This window comes from Chiroxiphia lanceolata, chromosome 6 (genome assembly GCF_009829145.1).
Source record: "Chiroxiphia lanceolata isolate bChiLan1 chromosome 6, bChiLan1.pri, whole genome shotgun sequence".
Lineage (NCBI taxonomy): Eukaryota > Metazoa > Chordata > Aves > Passeriformes > Pipridae > Chiroxiphia > Chiroxiphia lanceolata.
Window position 1 is genome coordinate 49,156,614 of NC_045642.1, and position 26,489 is coordinate 49,183,102.

The following is a 26,489-nucleotide window of genomic DNA, read 5'->3' on the forward strand; positions in this document are numbered from 1 at the left end:
CCAGGAGGTCCGAAACAACTGCAAACAACTGCACTCAGGAAGAATGTGAACATCAAATTCTCATGAAAACAGGTTTCTCCCAATGAGCTGTTCATCTCGCTGCCCTATCCACTCAGAAAGAGGAAGCAAAATAGAACTTGTTATAAGGCATTTATTTTCATTATGTGTTGGAAAGGGACAATTCTCTCTTCAAAACAATTACAGAGATAATGCCACAATACCTACTGCATATTGCTTTACTGTTGAAACCAAAACATTGTCCAAAAACAGGTGCTTGGCAAACAAAAAGAAAATTAATATACTACCATTGAAATCAATGCTGTTAGATGAAAGCACCATCTTCATTGTCAGATTTGATCAGTCATGCAATTGAAGACGCCAAATAGCAAGTATTTTGGGTTTTACAATAAACCATGGTCTTTTATGGGTTTATATAATTCTATACAAATTTAAGTACAAAATGGGAATTATGATTCAGAAATCATAGTGAACCAGGCTGAAGCGAATCACAAGACACACTTGTTAACACTGTACAGCTGGATTTGAACACAGATACCAATGAACTTGTGAAACCTAGCATACAGAATGGTCCCCAAGATTCAGTCATGCTTAGGTGGGGAGCAATGCTGGAGACTGAAGGACAATATCCAACACTATTCACACCCAGAGGGCCAATTTTCTCAAAACTGTTGGGATCCCAAGGAACTGTTGTTACTCCATTTTAAGAATGACAGTGTTTTTAGTATGTGGTTATCACAAGGGTATACACAAGCTGTACCAAATACTGAATCAGAAATAAATAATAAAAGATACATCTAATACATTTTTTATTTTTTAATATTTTTTTACAGCACTGACTTTACAAGAGGATAGACAACCCATTTTAGGGACTGCTAACATCTGAAACAAAGAAGTCACTATTTTATACTCAACATATACTCAACCTTTTAATAACTTTATATATGTATATATGACTTTTCACACAAAAAAAGTTAAAATAATTTATATCTAAAAACTACTGTGTAAAGAACGAAGAAGGAAATAAAATGTGGGTTTCTTAAAAAAGGCTGGAAGAGGAAGACCTGATTTTCATAAACTCCATTTGCTGTTTCAGCTATTTCTGGAGTTTCAAAAGATTTCCCGGCCATCAACAAAAACTTCCCAATACATTGAGAGCCCTCTGCAAACTTATGATATGCTGGGCAAGGTCACCTGCTAATGAGATCATGTGGGCCACAGGCATCTGCTAGCATCTGCCCCAGTGGATTCAGGATAAGAATCATGGAGAGAAAGAAAACATCTCCCCAGATTGCTATTAAAAACCTCAGAGTGAAATTCTGGACCACTGGTATCACGGTGTCCACTGGCCAGGATTTTACTCCCAAGCCCTACCCTCCTTGCCCTCCTTCTGCATCACAGATACAGGATGTTTCCTCACAGTGGATTTTTTCATTTCCACAGGAAAACTACCCCAACAGCAGGGTGGACCAGAGCCCAACAGCCAACAGCACACACAGAGTGAAAATGATTTCCTTTGTTTGCTGCAAATGTTACTGTGCTTGTGTTGCTGAGGAATCACTCTAACATCTCCATTTATACCTGGGTCCTCAAAAACTTCAACCATCTTTAGTAACTTTTGTGGCCATGTAATTTTGACAGAATCCACGTAGGATCTGAAACCCATCCAGTCAAAAGCTCAGGTGTTGATGGCCTGGATTCACACACAGTGAAAGAGGGAAAGGAAAGGTAGTGAAGATGTGGAAAGTACTTTTCTGGAGGTTACATTCCTCTGAAATAGATATTAAAGCAATATTACAAATAAAATCAGTAATGTGATCTGCAACAGCATGTCCATTTATCTATGAAAGCGAGAGGAGATTATATTAAAGGAAATATTTTAATCTACACAAAGCATTTTCACATACTCCTAATTACAAAACACGCCATAAAGTAATTTTATACTGAATACAGAAATCAATACATCTCTTACTAAAAAGGAGAGAGGAAAAAAAACTTAGCAGGGTAATGCAAGTGAATTCCTGCAAGAGTGCACATGGGGAGACTGCTATGAACTCAAAATAGACTCCATTCACTAAAAAACCAAAACCCAAGATTTTCTGCACAGCTGTGGAAGGCAAGGCTGCAAGCTAGTGTGGAAAAGCCTGACTCACTTGTCACTGCTGCCACGCAAAGACTTTAGGAAACCAGTGTTTTAGCCTAAGAACTGAGAAGTCTGGATTTTTTTAATTGGATGGAAACAACAAGAAACATTTTTACTTTGTTTTGTTTTGGTTTTTTTGCTAGCCAATTCAAACACCTCTGGCCCCATTTTATCTGTTGCCTTTGGACTGTATTCTGCCTCTGTTATCCAACCACTACTCCACCTGGTTGTTCCCTGGCTGGATACTGTTCACGTTTAATCTGAAGAACTGGAGGCTTTATCTTGAGCAATCCTCATAACCTCCTGAAAACCTCAGAGTCGGGTCCTTAATTTGTAATCATCTATAATGAAAACAAATTGAACTGTTAGATTTCCATCAGCACACCCTGCTACAGACCTCCTCTGCACAAACATTCCCACGTTGAGGATGGAGAGCTTTGAACAGCTTTATCATTACAATAGTCTGAATAGTACTAATAAATATATCTTCTCTGCCGCCCAGCCCAGTCAATCAGCTCCTCAGCACAAAGGTTGCACAGCCAGACGTGGTCAACCAAAGGCAAAACATCTTTGGCCCAGTGACAGTTCTACATTACACAAACCACAGGTGCCAGCACCGATGCTCCTGGTTTGGCTGCATTTCTGCAACTGGTTTTCACATTTTCACATAATGACCAGGATGTTCTGGCATAGGCTACAAACTCAAGCACAATGTGGCCCAGCCAGCTAGACGGGGAGGAGGGTGGTGATGACTTTACATTGCAGGCAGCAGTAATACTACTCAAGTTCTCTTCAACAGGGAAAAATCTTCACCTGTTGAAGCTGATTATGTAATTACAGTGGAAACCAGAGTCCCATCTTCTCCACCATGCTGACACAAACCATGGAGAAATTCCAGTCAAGTTAATGGCGTTCTTGTGGATTTCTAACAGTGAAGCAGAACAAAAATAAATCCCTAAAAAGCTAACTGGTGACCATGTAATTTTAATACAATTGCTCCCACAAACACAGCAATAATATCAATGCCTCTGAAAACACAGAAAAACCTTTTTCTAACCCACAGTAACAGAATTCAAACAGACATTATGGAAAAGCTCCTCGGATTGTCTGCAATTTTAAGAGCAAGGGCATTCTGGTATGGTCTAATGCTACTACACTCCTCTACTTTTACAAAGAAAGACAAGACTACAGAGTATTAACTAACTTACTGTGAAGCTTATCTTAAATCAAAACTATTCTGAAATTACCAAATGAGGCAGCAATTCAGAAAAGCACTTTAGCACAGGCTTAATAACATACTCATGCTTGAATATTTTGCAATAATGTAACTGTATGTCTGGATACTTGGTAATTTACAGTTTTGGCTTTTAAAAGTTGGTCTCCCGATTTGCCCCTGTGATTTAGTAATATTCTAATATACGAGCCATAACATTAATTTCTGCAAGGAAATATAGTAGTATAGCAATTGCATGGTTATTTCTGTGAAAACTCTATTGTAATGCCACATCACAACAGGTACCTGCATATCTGCACCTGGTAAATTAAAGTGATACCGATACATTCGATAAATAAAAAATAAATTACAGACTATGGGAAAAATGTCACTGATCACACCAATGATCTAAACTTGTTTTCTAGTTACTGCCAAGGTCTGGAGTAATATTTAAATATAGTATTTCTGCAAGCATTAAGAGAATTACAAAATAAACTTCTAACAATCATTTGTAAACAAGTTTAAAATGCACAATTATATTTCAGTAGTTTATTTTGGAGAAACAAAGCAGTGCAAAATAGGCCAACCAAAATTCAGAAGGCAGCCAGGAAAATAAAATTCTTATCTGATGTTCTAACTAGGAAACAGCATACAGACATTTCCATTGGATCCAACACTCAATTCATGTAAACATACTTAGTTTGAAAGGTCTTGAGTTAGTAAAGCAGTTTTAACATCATTGCTCCGTCCCCGCCACCCAGTAAAGAAACAAAAACCAAAAAACCAAAAAAAGCCCAAGCCATTGTAATAAAAGGAGCAATAGGCAAGTCTACAAACACTCCACCAGCTGGTTACAAGAAAGTACCATACAAAAATATGCACTGGCAAGTTCCTTCCTGAGGGTATCTTTTGTTACACACGTAACATAAAAACACTTTTTATTTTAAACAAACAAAAACAAACCCCGAAGTGTAGATGTCAATTTTATTTCAGTCATGGCTTTACGAAAGGTTTGGTCTGTCATGAATACTTTTATAAACCCCTATGTACATCTGACTCACTCACACCACAACCATCGGACCCTGCGAGCTGCAGACAACATGGGATCCAGCAGCCTCAAAGCATACAAGGGTTGGGAAGTGTGCCCAGCTCAGAACTGGTCTGCAATACTTGGGGAAGTTGGCTGCATTTACGTGTACCCTGGAATCTGATCGATACCACACTCATAAGGTCCTTTCAGTCCCCAAAGAAATATTTTAAAGTTAGTAATCCCTCTAGAGGTGGAATCATCTTCTATTGTGTAAATCATCCTGAAAAAATCAATCTCGGCTACAGGAAATCCCCAAGAATGGCATTTTGGAAGAAGACCAATTTCTCCTAAGGAAAAATCATTACACAAAACAATTGCTACACGACACTCTTCAAAACTGTTTCCCCTCCAGGATTGGTACTATCAGGTAGGGTGGTGACATCTTTTTTACAGTTTAATCCTCTCTTCATGACCTACCTGGGCTTTAAGCTCTAGATCCTTTCAAGTAGCTATCTACCAGATGATACTAACCAAACTGGTATTAGATGCTGCAGTGGTGGATGCTTTATGAACACCTGCTTTAGAAAGACAGAAATTCCTGTATATGCAAGCTAGGAGCTTAACTAAGGAAATTTTCTTAACACCACCACTCTAAAATGTATGTTAGGGCTTATAAGGGGAATAGAAGGCCACTCCTTCTACCAAAATAGTGTCTCCATTCTCAGCACTTGGATATTTCTAATTTAGTGTTCAGAATTGGCAAAAGTTGCAGGAATTCTCAACAGCAGAAGATGCTGCCATGCTAGGAGATGCAATAGAGGGTGAACACCACTGGTTCACTGCATATCTCAAGAGATAACAAATTGGCCACGCTATAGTTTACAAAGAGTATAAAGCACAGTTGTAAATTACCATAGGGCCTCACCTGGCAGCTTGCAACAAAATAACGTGGTCTCCAAGCTAGAGCTGTCCTGTACTTCTACCTCATATGAAGGTACACAATTCTGTTTATATTTAATTTGCAGAAAAGAATGCACAGCAGCATGCATCTGTGGAAGGCAGCAACTGAGTTACCCCTCAGGATATGCAGACCAGGTGTACTGCTCCAAGGAAAATGCACAGCTCTGCCAGCCTTTTTTCAGGGCTCTCCCAGAGTCCTCACAAGTGCAACGGACAGAGAATTAAATTCTCCGCTAAGAGATCAGCTGCTTCCATTAACTCTTCCAGGATTTCAGTACTAGCAGACGATTGAATCCACTCAAATCACTCAGCCTAAATACTGGCACCCTCTCTGGATGAAATATGTCACTTTTGGCAAATGTGGTTAGAAGCTGCTTTTGACTGAAGCAGTGAGGCCTGGGGGAAGAACTGCAAGGCTGGAACAGGGGTGATCACCTTGGCTCTGCCCCTGAACAAGCAGGCTGCTCTGTCCTACTCAAAGTGCAGAGGCTTCACAGCAAGCTACCTGTCAACATCTTGACTGGTCAATGTTTCAAGAGATTTGGTTTAGTGATACTGAAGTTATCTTAGCCTTCTTATGCAATGGCCTACCTGGAAAAAAAAGGAACAGGGAATATTTTAGGCAAAAGTCTCTAGCATTGTTACATTCAGACACTGCATTTCAAAATTATTATCTTCTTGATACCATGAGGTCCGATTTTAAAATGCTGGTCACCAGTGATTACAAAGAACAATAGAAATGAAAGAGCAACCCTCCCACAATGAAAGGACTAGTGTTAAAACACATGTATGTGTAAACTCTCTACAGATTTGCAACTGGAATCTGATGAAATGGATCTGAATCACTTTCTCACTCTTCCCCTTTCAGTCCGTTTTATCAGCGCATTAGGTTAAATCAAATGGAAGGGTTTTTTAATTTTGCTTTTTTGTGTTGTGTTTTGTGTTTGGTTTGGTTTTTTTTTTCATTTTTTTTCTCAATTGTATTGTTACAGCCTGATCTGGCTCTGAGACCACAGTTTGTATCCCTGTGGCTTTTTCTCAGTCCATGGTATTGGCAAGTTATTGAGAAGAAGCTTTTGTTGCCAACGTAGCGACGCAGTGCTGCTGGAAGCTGGGGGACACTGCTGAGTTGCAGCCTAGTCTCTGGTGTTGCAGTTTTACTGAGCTGTTGGTCTCGCTTTCCACAATCCAGGAGGAGTCTTTTCCCATGACGCTGAGACAGCCTGTGCTAGCACAGCATATCCGCTCGTCCATGATCCCACCGGTCTGCTCTGCCAGGAGCTTGCTGCAGTTTAGCTGGGTCACCTCAGGTACCTGACCCTGCAGAACAGCAGCTATGTGGTTCAGGAGATCTGTGAAGAATTCAGAAACACCCTCGTAACCTGAAAAGAGAAAAAACAAAGGAAAGAAAAAAAAGGCAACTGAGTAATTTTCCTAGGTTCTTTGAAAGACTTCTTTTAACAGTTTATTTCTTGGGCTGTCCTTGCCCTCCAACTTATAATAAAAAGGCTCTTTTCCATGACATCATTTTAAGTGACAGCACAAGAAGATTAGCATAAAGAGGAATAGAGAATCTTGCAATAAAAATAATTTTTTTCCAATGAGAAAAACGGTTGTCTTTCAGATTTGCTATTTCTTTTTCCTTCCAAGTATATATGTGTATATATATATAATTTTAGGTATATTCTACCACTTGTTGCCAAGTCCAGGTTTTTCCCTAAGTTACAAACTCTGGAGTATGACGATCTTTTCCATCCTCTTTCCAGGTTTACTATGGCAAGCAGCTCTAATGTAGAGCTCCCTTGAGGGTTTGAACTCTCTCCAGAATTTGCCAGCAATACCCTCAGTTAGGAAAACCTCAGAGGACAGCAGGGCTGGCTTTATATCCTACAGAAAAGGCAGCTTCCCACTGTGTAAGAAGCAATGTAATGCTCGTCTAATCTAACCCGACTTGACACTTAAAACATGTTTCCTGCTACGTCTGAAAAAACACTCAAGGCACAGGAAACATGCACCCATGATACAGTATTTGGTAGAAACATCAATCTTTTATTTTGGTACTGAAACCACCTTTCTGCATGTTCTGTTAAGTGATTCCAGACAATTTACAATGCAATTTAATAACAAGTTTCCTGGTTAAAACAGTTGCTCAAATACCAGGAGACATGACATTTTTGGTGACACAAAGGGTAGCAGTAGGCGTACAGAGCTTCTGGCTCTATTTTAAACACTCTGGTACAGGCACAGTTTTATCACTGCATTTATTCTAAAATTGAACCAGACATGCAACATATGGGTACAATGTCTTGAAATGGATCTTAACTGCTACTGCATTACCTAAAATTGTTATCAGTTTGCCTTAGCATTTAGAGGTAACATATGACATTTGGTATTATTTAATGGGATAGGCTGACTGTTTTAAAATGTCTATAAAAGTATTCTGAAGGTGATCTGGCATTAGTACAGGACACTGAAGCAATAAATAAGTTTAAAAGACCCATGTGAATAGCATACATATGAGCAGAACCAGAGACCACAAAGTAAATGCACATTTTAACACACTTTTAGTGATGTGATCACTGGGCAGAATAGCTCTTCAGATCCATAAATAATTCAATTTTGATCTCCATTCTCCTGTAAAGACCAACTTCCTTAGGCAATAAAAACCCCAAACTTCCCAGAAACATAAGGTAAGAGGATAATTGTGGTGATTTTATGCTGTATTTATAACTCATATGTTAACCATATAACTCTTATTTAGCCTGAGACATTGCTATGAATTTTATTGTACTTGCTCACAATTCTCCCAGATAATTAACAGGTCACACAAAACACTATCAATGTGAGATGACAGCTCATAGTTTTGCTTTCTCAAACACCCTTAAACAGATTCACCAAACAAACCATTCATTTCAAAACATCGAGTTTCTCAGTGCCCCACATGATAATCCACTGGTCGGCAGGGGGCAACTAGGACTCTTAGGGCTGGCCATGGGAGTCAGAACAGGATCTCCACCTCTTTGACAGAAGTGCTTGTTATGCTTTCTTGCTTATGTAAAAGCTGTGGGATTAACCTTCAAATCTACTCAGAGTGCTTCAAACACCCTGGGAATAAGCCATCTCCATAGTAACAGCTTTAATATTCAGAGAGGAGATCCATAGCAGCCTAGAGTGTTCCATGTCTGCTCACTGAAAACAAACTAGCCTTGTTGAGGGGCACTTGCAAACACACAAAGTTGTTTTAAATATTTAATAGGAATAAGATGGCCAGGTATTTAGTCCTGAAATCAGCAGACGTTACAGGGTAAGGAAGCTGTACCTAACAGATACGCTCAGTCTGGGCAAGCCCTCTGCACACTGGGTGGAAAGGCCTGAGTAATTCTGCCTGGCCACTCAGAAGAAACTTCACAAAATTGTAAAAAAGAAATACAAGGAAGGAAGGAAGAGAAGTAGATGTCTCAACTCTTGAGTCACAGAACACCCGCGGAAGGCTGCCAGCTATGGATATTGCCTTGTTTGGTTCTGAGGGCTGCTGCAGGCCTCTCAAACAAATCAGTTGTGGGACATCACCTGTGCTACAATGATAACAAAATCAAGAAGGGTGGATTAAATTACACCTTCAGAAACTACTGGTAATGAATTCAGGGTTAGTGTCACAGGGCATCAATGGAAAGACAGAAGTTTAGCATGCCTCAAAACACAGCTTGCATGAATCGTGCTCCAGCAGGTGCTATCCTAGCACTGCCTGCTGAAACCATTTTGGAAGTGCTTGTCTACAACAAGCCTGAATTTTGCTATGCTGAAAACAGTCTCCAGAGTCCTCTGGCTGAGCATGGATAGGAAAGATGTCCACCCAGCAATGCATCTGAAAACAAGCACCCACTTCTGCGAGCTTTGGTGGAGGCAAGAAATGGCTATGAGCATTTTTAAGCTAGCATTACAGATGCTACCTGCCCAATTTTTCAGAGACTCTCCCTGATCTGGCACATGTTCTGCTCCTCTGCATCTTCCCCTGGCCAGAGAAAAATGGATAGCCCATGTCCTGCATTTGTGCCAATGTATTAAGACACACAAAGTGCATGTTCAAATCTGATGCTTTTCATATTCACCCAGAGCCAGCAGTCCAACTCCACGGGGACAGACTGCAGAACACACACACAAGCCACTGTTCAGGCTGGCTGAGCTCAGCCATGGCCACAGAACAGCAGGCTATGGATGGATGGAGCCTTTTCTGTCACTTATCTGAGGTCAGACAAACATAAACCCCACATGCTATGCGACTGTGCCTACAGTCAGATATCTCAGCTGGTAACCACTGCTAAATATAGTACCAGTGGTTTCCCACTGAACAAGAGACACTACGGGCCTTTCAGACATTTATCTTTAAAATCTATTTTGAAGAGTTGCTGGTGCTAATGGAGCAGGTAACAGGCAACATCCTCCTGCAGGTACATCTGCTCTCACTTCTGATGTTAAACTCATCTCAACATGACATCCATGGAGTGGCAGGTTCAACTGAGCTTCAAGCCTGGTAAACATAAAAGACAGCACACAAGTAAGGCAGCAAGCCTCTAGGCACCTGGACAAGGTTTTGGTTAGGCCTGGCCCCAAGCTGTGGCTTGAGCTCTGTGGAAGAGGCTGTGAATGCTCCTTATAGGGCACCTCTTTCCCTCCCTTTCTCAAAGCAATGGTGCAGAGATAATGCAGCAGATCCCTGGATGGTCTAAATTGGGTCCAGTTTGGCTCTACTGCAACCATTGCAGGCTCGGATGATTTCAGGAAGAGGAGCAAGGGAGGGCCCCTTTCCGGGACTGCACTGAGCCAGGAACAGGGAGATCCCACTGCTGATGCAGCCCATTAGTTATTCGTTTGAAGTGGCTGAATTTGAAACTCTCATTAGCAAGGTGCTGGCCCTGTCAATGAAGTCAGCCCTTGAACCTGTTCAGCCTTTATTCATACTGGTTCTTGGAGAAAAATGCAGTTGCCTGGGCTGAACATGCTTTTGAACAACAGAGTATTCTTTGCTGAAATGTAACTTTGCTGCTGTTGCATTTTACGCCATTGCTTCTTCTCCAATCTCAGCAGCCCTTGAGGGCAAGGGCATCTCTCTCTCTCAGTTCTGCTACCTTTTACAAATCTGAAGGCACTTTTGTCTCTCCCAGCCTTCTCTTCCGTATGTCCGGTCCCTGCTGCTATCCTCTAGACTTACTCCAGCTGCTCTTCAACCTATCCCATGGCGATAAAGCAAGTAGCCACCTTCACTACCCACATGTTCACCACCAAAACACTGCTGTGTGAGACACAATATAGGTCTGTGCATAAGAAGCTTCCCCATGCTCTCAAGTCTCCTGCAAGGACTAAACCACTCTATTAATTCAATGCCCCTTCAAAGATCAATTATTGTGCAGACTGAAACACAGAACTCAGTCTGAATATCGAAAACTATTGCCTTAGGGTAGAAGTACAGCAGAGCATGAGGCCAAAGGCAGTTCTGAAAACTTCTGCCGCAATAAGAAGACATTACTCCTCTCTAAATATGCAAATATATGTTTGCCACGAGTTGCTCCCCAATCTGGACTTTTCAACATTTCAAGAAAAGGGGAATTTTACTCTGTGCAAAGTACTGAATCCAAAACAATACTTGAAAAAATATAAAAAACCCGAAACACCAAACCAAAAAGGAGGATGTAGCAATGCAAGAGAATCTCCTGCATCACTGACTTCAAGACCCAGTGTCTGAAATATAATCCCATTCATAAAACTGATATGGATCCATCTGACACCAAATTTAGGTTGTTTCACTGCTCTTGGCAGAAGAGCATTTTCATAGGTCTACAGATTGCATCAACACCATATGGTAGAACTGTGATGCAAAGTGACCTGAGAATAGCAGAGCTGAATACTGAAAGGAAGCCACTCACTGTGGAGATACACCAGCAAGGCACTACAGGGCAATAGTAGGACTGAGGACCCAAATGAAAGATTTAGGAGACTTGAGGCTCAGGGCAAGATCTCTAGATGTAAAGACACCCCAGCCCTATTGAAAACTCAAAGTCTTCAACGACAGGTTAAAGAAACTATAAAACAGCCTGTGTATGTCTCTGGGAAAAAACATCACTATTCAGGTAATGAGAGGAGATTCTCAAAGAGAAAAATCCCATACAAAAGAGCATCAAATGAGATGATGTATTCTTTTCCTGTGTTAGACTACTTAATTTAGCACAAGTGACAGACCTTCTCTTATACGCACTTAAAAATCCTTTTAACAATTCCAGCGGTCAAGGAGCTTATTTAGTTGTTTCCAAGACATATGTTAACTAAAAAAGCGGAGGATAAATTTACCTAGTTTTAGATGCTCTAATCTGTTCTTTTACTCCAGGATGCACTTATGAGTGCACTTGCAAGGATACTAACTCTTCACAGCACTCTTCTGTGCACCTACAATTTTATCATCTTCAGATTCCGGGTACTATTTTTGTGCATAAGTGTCTTTTTGTGGGGAATCAGTTTGCACAGGAAGAGATTTTCAACAGAACAGTTTGTTGCTTCCACCCCCTCATCTTTTTTAACGGCACAGTGTCTGAAAAAACCAGAAATCTTTAAAGGCTCTCCTAAAATAGAATTTACTATTCTTCTTTTCGTTTCAGAATGAGGGCCAGGTCCAGAAAATCCAGGGTCCAGCACACAGTCCCAGACTGCAGTTCCTGGGCATCCCTTTGCAGGGAAGGGCATGACAGCCATGTTACAACTGGCCACTAAAATTTGACCATATCTCCTAAGAGCCAATATTTCAGTTGCCAATTCCATACCTAGATTAGGGTTCTCCCCTTCCCAGATTGACCTGTATTTGATCTCAGAACCATCTAGATGCTACTTTCCTGTCCCCAGCTTGGGAAGCAATGATGTGAGACACCAGCAGTAAAACTTGTTCCACAAAGAAGGAGTGGAAAGGCTTTTCTCACCTGGGAATGCATTTATATCAATGACCGCATGCTGCCCAGTCTGATTGTTAATGATGATGTCAATTCCGAAGAGGGAAACTCCCAGAGCTTGCCGGAGTGCCTTAGAGATTTCCCGGATGACATCGTCGTTTGGCCGCTCAAATACTCCTTCAATTTTATCCAGCTGTAATGGAAAAAAACACATTACTAAGGGACTCTGAAGGAGCCTTTTTAGTGGAAAGATTGATTTTCAGAAGTTTCCAGGTGCATATCCACCAAATCTAATTGCAGACCACCATTGGTATGAAAGAGAGAAAGACACCAAAGAGAAAACTGCTTTCATAATTCAGAATCCTTCCTATATTGGAAGTTCATCTGCTCTAAAGTACCTAGTTCTTCCTCCTCATACTGGTGCAGCTGGAGAAGCAGAGCAGTGTTGGAATGAATGGAGAATCAGACTCGCTGTTTTAAGTACTAGATCTACACTTTAAAAAACATATACAGGTGGCATATTTAACCCTGCCTGTAAATATTCTGGATATCATTATTTCAATGTAGATCAAGGTCTACACTAAAGGATTGATAGGACAGAGTCCTGTTGTTAGTTTAATCTGAGCCATACAATACAACTCAGCTGATATCTTCAGGGTAGAGCATACTTTTTGTGTGGGTTTTCATGTATAAATTATGCCATCAATATGTATTAAAATTAGTAACTCAGGTTACTTATGACTAGAAGATGCAATTTGCTTCACTTTTTACACGTTACACAGCAGAAGTATGCTGTTATGCCTACAGAAGCATGTATGGAATATGTATGTGTATGAGTGAAATGGCAGGTAAACCACAGGAACAAACTCTCGGAGAGTAAATTCTTAGGAATGGCTTCTCCCTTAACATAACCATAAAGAGATTTATGAATAGTACAATTACAGTTTTAATATTTAGCATCAGTGTTGCACATCAAATTCAATCAAATACGAGACTAATCCCCATTAGAGCTTGTGAAACAGAAAAGAATCTTGAGACTGAGATATTGAAAGGACCCAGTGCTGTAAAGCGACTTTCTCAGCAGTTGAGTGCCCAAGAACTTGTTAGGATTGATATGTGCAAGGCTTATTAAAAGGACTGGTAATGCTAGCATGAAACTGCAGGGTGCTGGCACTGCTGGTCTCGAAGGACACCCAGAAATGGTCCTGTGGTCACAGCTTGGGCATGCTCACATAGCAGACAGCTACTGGCCCTCTGTGGCCTTGTGCCAACACCATTTTTCTGCTTGAATTTTCACTGTTTGTCTTTCTTCACAGAACTGAGTCCTAGAAGGATGATTTGTGCTTATTAATCTCTCTGGACAGGAAAAAGCCAGGTGTTTGCATTTAGAACCTCGTTTTTCCCTTTGCCTAGATTAGCCCTGGGGAGTTTGGGCATGGCAAACAGCACAGCCCTGCTGCATCAGTGCTTCCTCACCGGAGCTCGGTAAGGAAAACCAGAGGGGTACACAGTCATGCTGGTTCGTGGTACCAAACAGACCTCAGCCTGCAACACAGAAGCAGACAACTTGTGAAAGAGAGTCACTAGCTACTAATGCTTCCATAAGAAAGGACTAGATAGTTTTCCAGCCGTGCTAGAGGGAAAAAGATGAAGTGTACTTACTGCTGTTAAGACGGATGAAGACTCTGGTTTGGAAACATTGTGGCTGTTGAAAAATATTGATTCTCTGTCTGCAATTAGAAACAGGTTGTAAATAACTTTATACCAGATTTTAATTTCCAAAGGAATAGTGCAAGGAACAGTAGGTGGCACTGCAGCCCTGGGAATCTTGTCCTGGTCCCCACTGGACCATCCTTGCCACCCACCTTACCCACAGGCACTTGGCTGCTGGCACTTGGCTGCCTGCACAGGCAGGGACCAACAGACAGGTCACCCACAGTTCTTGGACCACAGATAAACAGAACCATGCCCTGGGTTAACAGAAATTGCTTTCCTTTCCTCCAGCAGAGCCAATTATCTAAGTCCAGTTAGATAATGAAGTTAATTTCTGCTAATTTGCCATACCCAAAGTGACAGTTCCAAGGGGAAGGTGTGTGACAGAAGGGGGAAGCTGCACTCACTGCAGGCAGTAGGCCAGTAGCACCCAGGGTACACTGAGATCCCTGTGAAGCTGGGGATCATCAGATCTGCCTAGTCAGGAACCTGTGGCATGGCCCCCTCAAACTCTCCTGATTTGGGTAAGAAAGTGAGACACTTACCCTAACCTACCTACTAAGCTTATTTTTATGTGGACTTGCAGACAACTTTCAAGGCTTACACTAACAGATGAGACATTAGCTAAGGCATTTTCAGAAAGATGCCTTAAAATGTTCCCTTCAAAATGCAAAAGGATAGAACTGTCCTAATAGTTTATACAGGTTCTGGCCTACTTAGTTTGATCAGGACATAGAACAGACCTAAATGTAAATACAGGCGTACATAGCTGCAGACAAGGACTTTTACCAGGCTCCTAATATACCTATACAACCAAAATACGTATTTGTGTGCAAAATGCAATGGACAATGGACATAGTACAATCTGCAAAAACACTAAGCAAAGGGACAAAAAACTGGCACTTGTTTATTCATGTCCTTTAGTTTGATCCTATCTCCACCTCCTGGATTTGTCCAGTTGCAAGTAGGTCATGCTCCCATCCACGTGCTGCTAATTCCTTTATGCTTTTGGTGGGCCACAAAAATGCAGTTCTCCGGAAAGGAGCGCTTTTTCCATAAAGGAAATCTAAGTAATCTTTAATGAGAAACCTTCAAGTGCTGCTTTCTAGTGACATATAGAAGGATCGCTGTCCTCACTGACAAATCCATTCCTCCTTTCCCCCAACACATCTAGTATCTACAAACCAAAGGACACTTCCCACCAGGATTTTCAACACTGGGCCTCACATGAACAGGGAGGCTCATTTAAGGGAGAGCACAAGTGATCTTTAATTTAAACACACATACATAACCAAGGTAAAAATAGGGAGAGGAAGTTCTGAAATGATGGAATCCAGGAAATTCTCTCTAAAGCACATTTATAAACAAACTCCGGAACAAATGACACATGAACTTGCTGTGAAATGAGAGAACTCTCCCCCTTTCCACATGACATAAAACACTGTTTCTAACAGGTGAGACTCAGGTTACCATTGCATAAATATTTACTATATGAATGTCATTCGTATGTATTCCAGAGCAGGTGAGTTATTTCCCTTCCTATTGAAATAATACAGAAGAGGAAACATGGTATGTCAGAACCAGCTGCCTTCACTTCAGCAGTGTTTTCACAGATATTTTTCATGTTTCCTGACAAGGCTCCAAGAATGGACATTTTCTTTTAAATCGGTACAACTGACCTGAGATTCCTGCAGAGAAGTTCTTTAAAGACGGTCTTTTCACCACTGTGTAGGACTCCCCAACCACGAAGACTTTATACAGCACGGCGTTGTGGTTGATGAAGCTCTGAATGACACAAGGGGGGCGGACAGCTTTCAGGCCCTCCTGGTTGAAGATGATCGCCATCTGGAAACAGGCACACACAGTTGTGAAAAACTCTTGCAACAGTTTCATGCTTACCCCCCACCTGCCTAGCAACAACAGGGAACATCTACTGGTGTCTGTATATTGACCATGTGTGAATTCCTTCTGCGCATCTATTTCATTACATTTCATTTAACTGACACACAGCTCTCTGAACACTACTGGCAGTGCAGCTTTCATTGTCAATCAACATTTTCTTCTCAGCTCTTTGCAACTTCATTTTCTGCCTTTAGTTGGGAAGCTACTGCAACTGTAGGTACAACAAAAGGGTAAAACATCTGACCAACACAGATGACAAAGTTTGTATTGAATACAAGCCTGTAGCATGAGAACAACAGAAGGAACAGCTCTGCTGTACTAACTATAACTTAGTTGCAACAACCTAAGTATTCAGGCTTCACCCACACCATCAGAGAACATTTTTCAGACTCCAGTAGTTCTTACTGCTAACAAATGTTGGCTTACTGATTTTCCTTGGTTTCACCCCATTACTCCAAATGGATAGTCCTCTTGAAGGCACTGGAATAAATATGCCAAAAAGGAAGGCATTTATAGGGCCTGAATGATGACCAACAGCTGCCTCAGGCAGCATGGACGCAGTGTTGGTAGGTGCACAGAAATACTTTGACGAGACAGCTTATCTTCAGCACGTGTTACACTGGTCTTTCCATCGACCTCTCCATTACCAAGCTTATGTGCATATATAATTAGCATAACCATAGTGCCCCATTTTGCAGGTTTGTTGTTGGAGTAAGGGTGCTGACATGGCTCCTATTAGTGAGGATAAGCCTAGGTTTGCTCTCTATCCTCAAAGCCCTGAAAAAGCTATGCTCTAGGAAACTGAATATTGACCTCTCTTCATTACTCCAGCAATGCTGGACCTTGTTATCCAGTGGCAGTGGGGCAGTTGGCAGTAAGGTCAACTTACAAGTAAGGAGTGTTCAAGGTCAGAGCACATGACATTCATTTAATCTTTTTTTCCTCTGGAAAAAATTCTATCCCACAGGCAGGGATGCTTTGCTTAGAACACCCTTCCTATCTTAAGAGTCTTGAAGACAACAGCTAACAGCCAAGTCTTGAGCCTGCTGCCTACCTCAGTCAATGTAGGATGCAAAACACCAATCAGAAAAATTCCTAAGCTCTGAAACACAGGTGGTTTTATAAGACTGTTAATATTTTCTCACTGTCCTGATTGGGCCTACTGTTTTACTCAGAATGCAAGACAGTCCAGAGAGGCTAAGAGAATTCCTCTGGGTCCTACAGTGAGTCCACAGTGATACACAAAATAAAATGGGAGCTTCCTGCCTCAGCATGGTGCAGATGAGTTACACTGCTTGCTTGTGCTTTCCATATACTTTCTGTCAGTTTTCATGCTTAGTGCCTTAATGAAGTCAGAGTCACTGGAAGGATTTTACAAAGAAACTTTATCCCTTTATGCTCTCTCTCATGTATTACATATGATCAACTGCTCTTTTGATGAATGCTGTACTTTCAGACTGAACTTTTGCTAACACCTTAGTTTGCTCCTGTAAAAAAAATAGCACATATAATAGGTTTTTGGGTTTTGTTTGTTGTTCAAAAACATGGCTGTGGTAAAGGATGTAGTGATTACATATTCATAGTTAAAAGTCTGAGCACATTTTGTCCTTATTGCTCCTAATCTCGTAGTCTACATTAGATTACCTGTCTGCACACGTGCACAATGACTCAGTAGATTAACATTTTCTGAGTTCAAGTCAATGTGTCCATTCAATACGTATTTGCAGCTGATATTCTTACTGTCTCTATTACACCAGGTGCACAGAGTGAATTTGCAAGTGGTAACTACATGTGCAAGAAACTTCTCTAACCAGCAGAATCATCCATCAAGATGATTCACAGCAACAACATCGTACCTCATTTGTTTCTCACAGGTGGCAAGAAACACTCTTGCTCCTCCTGTGTAGACTGTTGGCTTTATATAACCTACAACATCTCACTGGCAAGAACTGTGCTGTTCCTATAGTGTTCTCTTCCAATATTAATTGATTCCCAAAAAAAACCCCACAAGATGAACAGGTATTTATCAGCCTATTTTAGAAGTGTGGAAAGCCAGAGAGTTTATCTTCTCAGTACATAACTGACCTAGACTGCTGGAAACAGACGACATGAAACCTCTCTTCTGCAAAGCTCTGTGCTGACAGCCCATGGACTAGTACACAACCCATATAACTCCTGTGGTGTTGCGTTATGCTGGTTCACTGTGATGTCTTATGGTTTTTAACATGCATGAATAGAGCTCCAAGAATTCGCTTGCAGGGTGCACTAGCTCTTTGTCATCTAGCACAGACCTGCTGTGTCTGGCAGTAACATGGGAACAATACTTGATATCATAATTTCCAAATAGCATTCCTCATTATAAATGCAGAGCTGTCTTGAAGGCAAAACTAAACATTTGCACCAGTATTTTTTACTGACAATGTCCTTAAGGAATTCAGTCTCAAAAAGCATAGTGATTCTCTGCCTTTTTCTCACTCAGAAAAAGTAATTCTGGACACATTTCTTCAGGTTATGGGTCTCATAGCAGCTTCACTGAAGGTTAATTATGTTCTGACCTGCTGACAGCCAGGAAGCACAACTTCCAGCCATCATCTCTGTTCAAATTTAACAAACGGTGCTGGCAAAGCAGGGTTCAAGTGCTGAGCTGGCCAAGGCAGCTGCTAGTGCAGAGGCCATGTAGAGCTGCAGGACACCACAAGGAGGTTAACAGCACCTTCTCTTGTTCTCACAAAAGAAATGAGGAGTCCACCAGCCTTTGCTGGCACGAAACCCAAACTCCAGCCTTCAGCTGTCCCTGTTAGCCAGCACTTGAAGTTTTTGAACAGCCATCTTACGAAGAAAAGCAGGTTTCTGGTCAGTGTTTTGGTTCTGGTGTCAACTCTGCAGTGAAAATATATCTACAGAAAATGAAGTTGTTTACCAAAAGCCAAAGAAGGACTAATTTATAAAACAGGTAACAATTTATTTCTAGACGTATGCTTCATCTTTTAGACAGACTGTACTGTAAGCAGGTACTTATTCTGTGTTTCCCTTGACATTATTGACCATAAGCAATTACAAGACAGTTCCACTCTGACCATAAATACACTTTGGATCATTCCTGAGAACTCAGCAACTCCAAAAGTTGCTACTACTAACCATGCAAGACTTCAGGTTTTTTCCCAGGGATCCTCCTAGGCTCTCGTCATAAGTTCCTGTGATAAAGTCCAGCCTATAACTGAATTTTAGTCTAATTTTTGCTCTGAAAATGGAATATTGGCAGGAGGCTGAGGTGCATCTCCATGGTATGAAAGATCAAACAAAGATTCACCAAGGAAACAAAGTCCAAGCCTGACCGGACACGAACTGAAAGGTTCATGCATTTCAGGCTGCAGTTGCAGAGGAACTCCTGACAGAAACATCAGCAAGGAAGATTGAGTCTGAAATTCATTAACTAATTCAGAAATTCATAAATTAATCCAGTCCCCAAGTGTTCTTGGGAATGACAGCAAAAATTGATAGCAGTTGCTCTGGCAAATAATAGGACTGTCTGTTGGCTTGTGAAATAATCCAAGGTAAGGCCTGACTGAAAAATCTCACTGCATTTTTAAAAGAAAATGCTTGTCAGTTAAGATTTCAGCCATAGCCATTCTGCTAGTCTAGACTAACATTTTACTTCAGGGTCTTCAGCTTTCAGAGCCATTTCAGCAACACAGCACATATTTCAGGAGCAGCTGGGAAACCTGGACTCATGACCACGTTGCTAACAAAGGAAGCTGGGAATTAAAAGAGCCAGCAGCAAGGGCTGGATTCTCAAAACTGAACTGCAGTAAGCAGGAAGGCAGGAAGCACAAATGGAAAAGAATTAAAACAGGACTCAACTCACCTAAATTTAGAGGAAGCTAGTCTCATAGGTAATGCACTCCTTCCAGGAATATACAACCATTTTAGCTCCAATTGCCTTACAGGAAGGCAGATAAGCTCTACCAGCACTGTTCTCCCACAGATTCCACTGTGTTCTTACAACTGAACATGCCTGGAAACCATCTCTGTTTGTTGCTCCTTCCCCTCAAGGAAAGAAGCCAGCTGCTCCATGTGAAAAACAAACCCACTTCTCATCTGTACCACATACATGTTGGAAAAGTAACACTGTGGGATGGAAACACTTATTTAGTGTGACCTCTCACCAAAGGAGAGACTAAAGGAGATTCCTTGGAGACAGAGCTGACTGGAGACTACAAACTGCTAGACACAACAAGGTGATAGAAGCTAGAAAGTGCTAAAAATAATTTCCATGTCAGGAAGTTCAAGTCATATTTAACTTCATTTCAGATTTTTGAAAAAATAATGTTGCACTTAAACATGAGGGAGAGGCAGGGAAGAAAAGTTGTTTGTGCACAGACCTCATTCAGCCTACTACAGGATTGGAAATCACCAGCCAAAACAGCATGGGGGGGATTGGAAGCAGGGAGATAATACTGCAAAGTTTTTTAACTTACCTCATGAGAATTGGTTCCATGGGCCACTCTGGTTTTACAAACTGGGTAAATAAAAAAGAAAAAACAATTCACCACTGAAACAGGACACACAAACCCCTTATAATCCTATTCCCACCCACACATGCAAACACTGGAGTTCCCAGACCAAGGCATTGACTGTACCAGACACCAGTGACAGTCTCTGTTTGAACAGTGTCCTCAATCATTGCAAGACTTGGTTTGCTCCAAGCCCTGTTCTCTGAACTCCTCCCTGTAACTCGGGTGCAAGCACAGATCATTATTAGGACTGGACAGAGTTGCAAAGCATCAGCTAAGAAGTTAGTATCAGTATGGGATTGCCATCCTGCCTACTCAGAGAGCATCTTCACAAGTATGTGATTTTCTTCTGAGGTTGGAGCTACTTTACAGGTACCACAAAACACTACTGTCCTGAAAACAAAGGAACTGAGATACGGTGAAAACCAACTTATTTTCCTACCTCCCTGTTTTTGGAGAAGAGTAGGAAACCTAATGACCTTTATCAAACTAAGATACAAGTTATTTTTCACAGGAAACCACAGAGGAGGACAAAGAAAGGTAGAGAGTCCAGCAGTTCTTTTTCCATCACATTTCTTATCTGCTCTGTATATCCTGGTTCTCACCTCCATCCTAAGAGGAGGAGTAAAACCAGTAAGACAAAAGAAACAAAATGCTCCTTCTGCTAAGAACCAGAGAAGAGCTGAAGTGCCTGGAACCCACATGATCACTAGAGCTGATGTTACTTATGTGTTAAGCAAAAGAGATGAAAACTTGCAAGTAGTGAGGGGGTGGATAGGATGAGGCTTCTTTGGAGGTTGCTGAAAGAATCAAATTGCCAGGCAAGAGGAGAGGCAGCTATGAAAGGCAGATGACCTGCACTAGAATCCAAAATAAGATGGTAACTTGAGATTTTGGAAAGTGGTATACGATGTCTCACAGACACATGCTCTGGAGAACCGGAGCGTTTTTAAGAAAAAATAAAAAAAGAGAGAGGAAGAAGAAAAAGCACTCCCAGCGTACCAAGTTGTATAAATTTTAAGTGCTATTTTTTAATTTCATCGTCATTTATAGAGGTTGATTCAGACCTTCTGGATATATGGGCTATGCTGCTGACTACTGAGCACCAGTCAGCCTGTATTGAGAGCACAATGTAAAGAGGGGGTCGAAGTCGTTCAGTGGGCTTTAAATTACTGCTTCACAATCTAGCTTCAGGAGACCTGCCTCATTTGGGAGAGCGATGGCAGGGAGGGCAAAACATGCTTTTTCCACACAACTTTACCTCTGAACCTTACAAATGAGGCAAGCACCAAGGGAACAAACACCGACTAACCGATTCTGCTCACTTTATACTGCAAGGAATCAAATAAAGGAACGAATTAAAGCACAAGCCCCCACGATGAAACTTGCTACAAAACACAAACAGTTCATAGCAGCTGTTTGAGGCTGTGGGCCCTTGGAGTCTTTTAGGTATGGTAGTTTTTTACCCTTTTTCTTCTACTCTCTATGATTATATTTGTAGTCTGGATCAGGGGAAGGGAGAGGTGGGTGAAAAAAGAGGACAATCAGCAAGGCAGTGATTTTCTCAAGAAAAACAATGAATGCAGCTGGCAGGAGAAACACCTTGCACAAGTTCAGGGCAAGAGGCTAACTTTGTTAGAACTATTAGCATTTCCCAGGAATGCATGTTTACTTTAGTGAGGTGTTTAAAGTAAGGAACATCAATAAAAGGCAAAGTAAAAGCTGATAGGGAGGCTTTGTTCCACATTCCAAACGCTGCTTTAGAGCATTTATTTTAGGAAGGTTTTAACAACTGTGACACTTTTGGCAGTGAAACCCACACTCCTACAATGTTGGCTATGCCTTGGGGGATGCATGTGCAATATTCAGAACCTACTAGAAGCACCAAGAAAAAGCCCATGTACATACTGAATGGAAATGCCAGTCCATTCTTCTCTATAAGCTCCAAGGTATCTTCTCCACAGGCACTTGTCAGCTCCATAAAGGGTGGTGAACAGATCCTCTCATCTGCAAGACAAAAAAAAGACTCAAATTGAGATGGGGTATTTAAGTTCTCAGCTGCATCATGAACAGCTCTCTCCATATTAACTGCTTCTTGATAGTCCACCTTAACAGCTGAAATTAAAGCACCAGAAAGATTATAAGCCAAGACTGAATTTGGGTTTCTGGAAACGTTTCAGAAGATGAAAGGCCCAATTTTCAGATAATCTAAATGGAAATATAAAGCCAGTATTTTCAGTCAGGCAGCAAAAACGATCACCTGCTTAGGAACATGGAGCTGCACAAGACTTAGCCAGTGAGGTGAAAAGCAATTGGGATCTTAGCTCTTAACTTTATGCCTTCAATCATAATTTTCTAAAACATTTTACAAAAAACTGAATGGTCATCAATTGTGACTGGAACAGGCAGTCTCACAAAGCCATCATTCCTGTAGGGCTCCTCAGGTGGCAGATTCCAGTGTAGATTTACTTCAGACAAGGTGCCAGTCATGTAATACATACTGCTGTTCATAGGGACCTCTCTGCCACAAAAGCAGTGCTCATTTGGTCTGGCAAAGCCAGTAAGAGCACCACTGAGACACCAAGACACCATGTCAAGACTGCTCAGTGCGGTCTGGTTAAAGAGAAAGAACACAGGAACCATGGTAAAATTGAACAGAGCAGGTCTGCTGCAGAGTGTTTCTGCTGATGTTGCGCTGTTCACATGGAGCTGTGGGAAGGCTGGGGTCAAAACCAAGCCCTCTTAGTGACTCAGTAGGTTGACTTGCTCTAGGATTCACCTCCTGTTCACTGTAAGAATACTTAAGATTCCCCTAAGAATGCAGCAGGAAAGGGAGAAACCACTGTAAGACTCACAAGACTTGAGCATAAATTGCTCAAGAGGGCTGGGTTTGAATTTCAAGTGCAAAGAAAACCTTGGCTTCAGCCACGGCTCCAGGACAGGTCAGCAGGCCCAAGGATTTTCAGACAAAAGCTGTGCACACATTGACAAAATCCAAATCAAGAACATCACCCACGTACAAGCGACTATCCAATTTACCTCCTCAGGGAGCATAAAGTACTACTTTCATGGAGTTTTAGATGTGACCAGGTTAACTTTGGAGCCATTAAGGAGTTATAACTTGAGTTAGCTGCACAGTACTGAATGTAATTCAGAATGAGTCTGCCAGGACTCGCTTTTAAGACTTATTTCAAGAGAAACAGTGACACTTTTCTCCAAGAAAAAAATGGAGATGAGCACAAATGATGGGAGCAACTGTATCTGGCAAACTCAAGTCACAGGTTTATACCAACCAGCAACTTGTATTAAAAATAAGCAAAACATGACTGTTATTACCATTCACATCTAACCTAGTGAGCACAGAGAATCCAAACAAGTGGAGCCCATTCTGTCCAGATGGTACAGAAACTGAAAAGTACATGTGAACTAAAATCCCAGCAAAGTTAACCATATACTCTGAGAGAGCCATGCATTCAGAAATCACTTCATAAACATTGTTTAGATTAATGCTTTTCATTTCATTATAAGTATATAGATAAAGAAAATTGTATCATCTCTGAAAATTACAGAGATGCAAAACTCTATATTTTGGTATACATATCTCAATACATCCTCAAGGGTTAGAGAATATCTGAGAACTCTGACCATTAGCAGTGCTGTTGCTAACAAGAAGTTTTCTGAGAAAAGAAAAGGCTATTTTCATACATTCTAAAAGGAGCAGAAAGATTGATGTTTTGAGGTCAACCTCTACAAAGCTAAACAAAACATCCCGGACTTCAAAGCTTTCAGTTTGCTGCTATGAAAACAGAAAGCAGCATCCAAAAGTGACAGGTACTGTAATATTTACAAGCCTTTGCCAGACCAAAAGTTCCTTAGTTGGATGAATTTAAGGAATAAGATTTAGATTACAGATACTTGGGAACAACTTTGGCTTGGCAGCTCTCCCACCCACATGCTTAAGACTCACAAATAACTTTGCCTTCAGAGTGCAGATGCAGAGGGATGTATGGTTCCATCTCACTTCCCTCCGTTTCTCTCCCATGCAAACAGGAACAGGAGACAGGGAGGATTCAGTTTTCCTGCTAATTACATGACACTTGCATGGGGAGATGAAGGAAGGGGCAAACAGTAATTCCTTTGACATCTTCTCCTTCCCAGGGTGGCAAACACATGCTAAAGCTTTCTCTCATCACCAAGCTCCTGCTGTCAGACTGACAGGAGAATCTGCACACCTTCTCTGCACTGAGGTCTAGGACAGACCTAATTCAGTGGCTGAGGGTCAATTCAGTACTAATTTACATCAGCATGGAAGTACACCATATGATCCACGTGGTGCAAATGAACACCCAGTGGTACACCAAACCCTCCCCTCTCCTCCTGCCAAACTAAACTGCTTTAATGTGAAATTACTGAGCTGTGGTCAGGTGCTGGACCCTTGGTACTGTCACTGCTTCTTCACAAACCAGCTGTGACAAGACACCATGGAAAATCACTGCTAAAAAGAACGACAGTAAATATATACAAACAAATAAATATAACAGTCTAGAGGTGAGAAGGGTGACATGATTCTGGCTCCACCTAACTCTAACCCTGTTGATGCAACAGCCTAATCCTCTAGTCTAAAACCAACCAATTTTCTCATTTGCACCTGAGAGCCCTACTGTGGACAAAGCACTTTCATAAAAGCAGTCTGAGAACTACTATAGCATGAGGCCACAGCCATGCCACACCTCCCATGGAGCTGCACTGGTCATGTACTGCTAGCAGAAATGACCTGATACAATGCAGAACCTATGCAAGGAGCTGATGCTATTGCTCTTCAACCATCAATACTCAGTTCTTTGTTGTGCACTGAGATGCTACTGACTGGAAGACTCTTCTTCTAAAACAGCAAGTTTGGAAAAGACTCTGCTTCATCTTCCATCCTTGGCTATGTACAAGTGACCTTAAATCCCAAACGATTATTACAAATGCAACATTTATGCTTTTCACATTGGATCTGAAATTAAAACTCAGGCACTTCCTCCCTCCTTTTAGGTGCATACACTGTATCCCACGATGAAAAGATAACCACAGTTATTATCCCTATCCTCATGAAGAGTATGCTGAACTGAAGATATCAGCAGGAAAAATCTGTTCATAAGTCAAAGGACTGCTGTGAATTAAGAGGTTGTACATTGCTATAGTGCACACTTAGAGAATGGTATTTCTTTTTTTCCTAACTGCCTGGTTGTCTCTGAGAGTCCTGCCTTTGAAATATGGCCAGGATTCCAGGTGGACCTTGTCAGGTACAGAACTGCCAACCTAACAGCAACAAGGAAAGATTCCTTCAGATCAGGAGAGGGTTCAGCTCTCATTTCAGACAACTACCAAGAGTATCTGTACCACTTTTGTTGTTAGAAACAACATACTGTAATTAAATTTAAAAGTCAAAATTCTGTCACTCTGTTCCTCCCCCATCCTTGTCCTCATTTTTATTGTATGCCTTGGCACAAACTTTGTGGTGTCCGCTTTCCATATTTTCATTCAAATATGCTCCCTTTTCTTCTCACAGGGAGCTCTCTCTCCTCTGTCTTACTTCCTGTATTTTTTCTCACCCCCATCCCCATTTCTCACCTATGCCGTTCTTTTTTTCAACTGTTATTTCTGTTCTTCCACTGCTACCAACACTTTATCCCTCCCTCATCCTTGAATGGAGATCATGGCTAGGATCATGTTCATTGCAAAGGCAGGGGGAGCATTAACAGTGGGACCCCTGAAGACAGCAAGGCAGCACCAACAGGTCACAGGTGACTGGCAGCACTCACAGCACCAGGGCAGTGAGCTCTGGCATGTCCTGCTCTGGGATGAGCTTTGTCAGAGCACTGTTCCATTCCCACACAGGAACAACACTATTAAGAAGGTGGAAGACTTGACTGATGAAGGCCAGTTTACAGAGGGAGTAACACAGCTAACCAACAACAGAAAGGTAAAAGAGCACTCAAACCAAAGAGTCAGTGCCAGGAGGGGATTACTCCAGGTGAAGTTCAACAACAGTGACAGGAGCAATGGGATGTGAAGACAG

At 41.5% G+C, this 26,489-nt stretch overlaps 1 protein-coding gene across 3 annotated transcripts in view; it reads right to left on the reverse strand.

The window, feature by feature from the left end:
- Window positions 1-133: 133 nt before the first annotated feature.
- The window catches only part of ITPK1 (inositol-tetrakisphosphate 1-kinase), a 157,821-nt gene continuing 131,465 nt past the window's right edge, over window positions 134-26,489 (reverse strand). For all 3 annotated transcript variants that reach the window (XM_032689955.1, XM_032689956.1, XM_032689957.1), the window contains 6 exons: window positions 22,334-22,432; window positions 20,390-20,430; window positions 15,689-15,854; window positions 13,959-14,026; window positions 12,327-12,489; window positions 134-6,746 (listed from right to left, as the gene is read on the reverse strand). In XM_032689955.1, coding sequence (XP_032545846.1) covers window positions 6,424-6,746; window positions 12,327-12,489; window positions 13,959-14,026; window positions 15,689-15,854; window positions 20,390-20,430; window positions 22,334-22,432 — 860 coding nt within the window. In that variant the 3' untranslated portion in view covers window positions 134-6,423. The remainder of the gene's footprint in view (window positions 6,747-12,326; window positions 12,490-13,958; window positions 14,027-15,688; window positions 15,855-20,389; window positions 20,431-22,333; window positions 22,433-26,489) is intronic.